This window comes from Eretmochelys imbricata, chromosome 1, assembly GCF_965152235.1.
Source record: "Eretmochelys imbricata isolate rEreImb1 chromosome 1, rEreImb1.hap1, whole genome shotgun sequence".
Lineage (NCBI taxonomy): Eukaryota > Metazoa > Chordata > Testudines > Cheloniidae > Eretmochelys > Eretmochelys imbricata.
Genome location: NC_135572.1, coordinates 332,735,557 through 332,739,313, shown reverse-complemented (window position 1 = coordinate 332,739,313; position 3,757 = coordinate 332,735,557). Strand labels below are relative to the sequence as shown.

The following is a 3,757-nucleotide window of genomic DNA, read 5'->3' as shown; positions in this document are numbered from 1 at the left end:
CAAAAAAGATTGACAGAAGGAGGAGTAAAATGTTGAACAGTTTTAAATATCTAGCAAAGGCTTTGTAGTTTGCCTTAAAAATGGGCATTTGTACAAGACAAGCCAGCCAAAATACAAAGCCTCAGTCAAAATAAGCTTTTAGCCATAAAACTGTAACACTCTCTAATGAGTCCTTGCATACCATATTTTAGCTGCAACAGATTTTTAAAAACAATACCTGAAGGAGTAACATGTTAATATGAACATCCACTACTGGACTCTAGACACTGAAGTGACAACCTGTGCTATTTTAACTAAGAAGGCACTAGCTACCACAATAGAGCATTGCTACCTCTATTAAAAAAGGCACTTAAATAATCAGGAATTCTGATATTTGGCCACTTGAACTAATCACTTGCTAGCATTAATGATGAGACTGTAATCATGATACACAGTTATTTCTCTTTTACACTACATTTTAAATAAATATTCTTCACTTTAAATAACTTTGGGTTTGTTTACTAGAGCAGTAAATATATCAAACTATTTGCTTGTTCCACCGAATTACACAAAAGGTGTATGTAACTATCCAACAACTATCCATCCCTTTGCAGTTAGTTTCAATGTACTGAAACAGCATTAGTTGCTCTTTCACTTTTATTAAGTTCACTTACATTGACCAAATAAGTATCACTAAAGTAGAGAGTATATAAAATAAGAGTGATTCAATGGCTTCCGGTGCTCCATAAAAACCAAGTACTTAATTCAGCTATAAAACTTTAGAAATGACTTTAGATACAAAAAGTACAGTACACAGAACATCCGTTTATAGATCACTAAGGAAACTTTTGCACCATTGAGACAGCCATAAGTTCTGAACCTGTTTTTTTTTTTTTTTTTTTGCATCCTTGGTCAAAGCTTCAGTCAGTTGAAATTGGGAACACTTGGGATTCAAGATACCCTGAGCACATACTAGTGCAACATCACAAAAAACATAACATAATCCAATGAATTAGAAAAAAAAATGAAGCAAGAGTCAGATGGTGCTTTATTATACAAGCATGACAGCAAGTTCCTTTGGAAAATAACTTCTTGGGTGGACTTCCAGATCAGTGAGGTAGTCCCATGGGAGAGAATGGAAGGGAGGAGACCTTAGTCCCTACTTGAGATGCCTGCCAAATAGTTTCTCAGTTTGGAGCATAAATACGATGGGTGAGGACCGTGGCCCCTACTAGGGAACATAGCGAAACAGCCTCTCAGTCCAGGTGAGGGTGGTAGTCGCAGCTGGTGACAGGGGCCAGGCAGGTTCTCAATCTGGGTTTGGGTGGGCAGGAACCTGGCTCTGTGGAGGAAATGGTCCCATCAGTCTGAGCCATAAAGTGCAGTAGAAGAACACGATCCAGACAAATGCAATGTAAACAGGTGACTGACACTTGTCTCTGTTCGCTTCTTCCAGGGGAAAAGCCTCCCCCCCGCCCCAGATGTCCCCGTTCCCAGGTGGGGCAGCAGCTCACGATCTGGCTACGGGGAAGCGGCGGATCCTCACCACGGGCGCCAGGTCCACTTGGAGGATCCGCTGCGCCTGGCGCCGCGCCGCCTCCAGGCTCCGCGGCTTCCAGACGCTGCCCCGCACCTTGATGGTGGGGAAGGTGGTGAGACTGGGGGTGGCCGCTTTCCAGATCTCCTCTAACGACCGGCCCGCAAAGGGAGCACACGAGGGCACCTCGGCCGAGCCGACCTGCTCCTCCTCGTCCTCCTCCCGCGGCCGCCGCGCTTCCCTGCCGGGGGGACCGGCGAGCGCTGGGGCGCGTTTCCTCCCCTTCTTTGCGCGGCCCGGCGCTCCGCGCTTGGCGCCGGCGGCCAGGGGGCGCCTCCTGGCCGCTCCGCGGCGGGTCCGGTGTCCCGGCGCCGGGAGCCGGTCGGGCACCACGGCCCGGCAGGAGGCGTAGCCGTACACGTCCTTGCTGCGCAGGATGACCGGGGAGAACTGGTGCTTGAGGCTGCAGAGGAAGTTCCACAGCTCCGAGTCCGAGCTCATGAACTCGGTGGAGCGGGGCATGAAAAGCTTGAAGGCGTCGCCCAGCGCCTTGGTGCCGGCGAAGGACACCTGCGACCGGGAGTAGACAACTTTCTCCGCCTCGCCCTCCTCGCCCCACGCCGCCGCGCCAAGCCCGGCAGCAGCTCCCCGGCCGGCTCCCTCCTGCTTCATCCTCCCAGCTCCGCGCTCGAGCGCCGCCTGCCTCCGACTGCAGGGCGCAACGGCCGCAGAGTGAAGGCTGCTGGCCTCAGCGCCGGCCCCACCACGCCGCTCGCTCGCCTGTCTCCTGCCGCCGCTGCTGAGCCAGCCACAGCCGTACGCGCTCCTTTGCCTGTCTCTCCTCCTCCCAGGGCGGAGAGCAGCGATCAATATCCTACCGCCCGGCTGGAGTGCCCCTCCCCATTCGCTCCCCTCAGGCACAAGGGCCAGCGTGGCTATTACTGAGCGTGCGCGGATAAGCTGCGCGTGCTCAGTAACAGCCACTGAAGCCGTTCGCTGCCCTCACTCTGCCCTTACTTGGGGAGGAGGCGAGAGAGTGTGCCGGCTGTGAAAGCCGAGGGGGGAGGGGTGGGCAGAATGTGTGCAGGGGCAAACTGAGTGCACTGGAGGCATGGGAAAGAGAGGGTGGGAGCCGAGATTTGGAAGGGGTAAATGTTAGCACAGCAGAGGTGAGCAGCTGTTTGGAAAGGTGGGGGACAGAGGGGCTCCCTGCTCCTTCTGCACAGAAAGGAAATCTCCACACCCGGCCTACAGGCACACTCAGGGAGGCCACTCATCCAGTTTTGTACTGGAGGGTCTGGCTTTTTGGCTGGTTTGTCCCCTGTCCTGTCCTGGGACAAAACCACATCCAGTTCTGTGTGGTATCAAACAGGGGACACCATTTTGAAGCACACGCTGCTCTGCTCCCGCCTGCACAACCTCACACGCTGCATGCCGGGGCAGGGCAGGGCCCTTTTGAAAATGTTGTCCCTCAGCAGCATGACTTTGCACACACCACATATGTGAGCTCATGTCCGTGGGGGCAGGGCAGCTGGCTCTTGAAAATGGTGTCCCTGGTGATATGACCTCGCACACATTGTGCATGCCAGTGAGGGAGGGGCAACTTGCTGTTGAAAATGGTGTCCCCTGTGCAGCGTGACTGGCCAGTGGGGGCAAAAGAAGCTCACTCTTGAAAATAGTGTCTCCTTTGCAGCATAACTTCGTCATGATGGCAGGGGCAGGGTCATGCAGACAGGGGTGGAGTCACACAAGCAGGGTCAGGCCTATGCTGTTTTGGGAAGTGCCAGAATGTCCAGTATTCTAGGAACGGTTAGTGGGAACCTTACACACAGTACCTAGCCAAAGCTGCTTTTCCCTATCGGAAATGATGGTTGAACTGCTAAAGGAGACAAGATTCAGTTAAATATTTTATTCACATAACTCCTATAATATATTCATACATTTTTAGTGTTTAAAAGAATCCCTTATCTGTTTATATGTCTGCATAAAGCCTCATACAGTAATTCACAGATTTGTCTTATGTGCTATTCTGATTTCCTAAATTGGACTCCCTTGCTTGTAAACCCCTATAAATATAGTTTCACTCCTTTTAATTATTTATTTTAAAATATTTTTATTATTCTTAGTACTTCATCATTTACCTTGTTAACATTATACGGCTGGATGTCACTGTGCTCTTGATATTTCTAAAGGCAAATAATTATTGGAAATAATAATTGCTTGTAACTTCAGCAATCACAT

The 3,757-nt window shown here is 50.6% G+C and overlaps 1 protein-coding gene across 1 annotated transcript; it reads right to left on the bottom strand.

Annotated features, from left to right (window-relative positions):
- Positions 1-593: 593 nt before the first annotated feature.
- Positions 594-2,413, bottom strand: CCDC71L (coiled-coil domain containing 71 like). Its single transcript, XM_077835477.1, has one exon. It carries the CDS (start codon positions 2,186-2,188, stop codon positions 1,490-1,492), a length of 699 nt encoding a protein of 232 aa, XP_077691603.1. The 5' UTR covers positions 2,189-2,413; the 3' UTR covers positions 594-1,489.
- Positions 2,414-3,757: the final 1,344 nt, after the last annotated feature.

What these genes read in the sequence shown, in the direction of transcription:
- CCDC71L (XM_077835477.1), bottom strand. Translation starts at nt 2,188, where the DNA reads ATGAAGCAGGAGGGAGCCGGCCGGGGAGCTGCTGCCGGGCTTGGCGCG.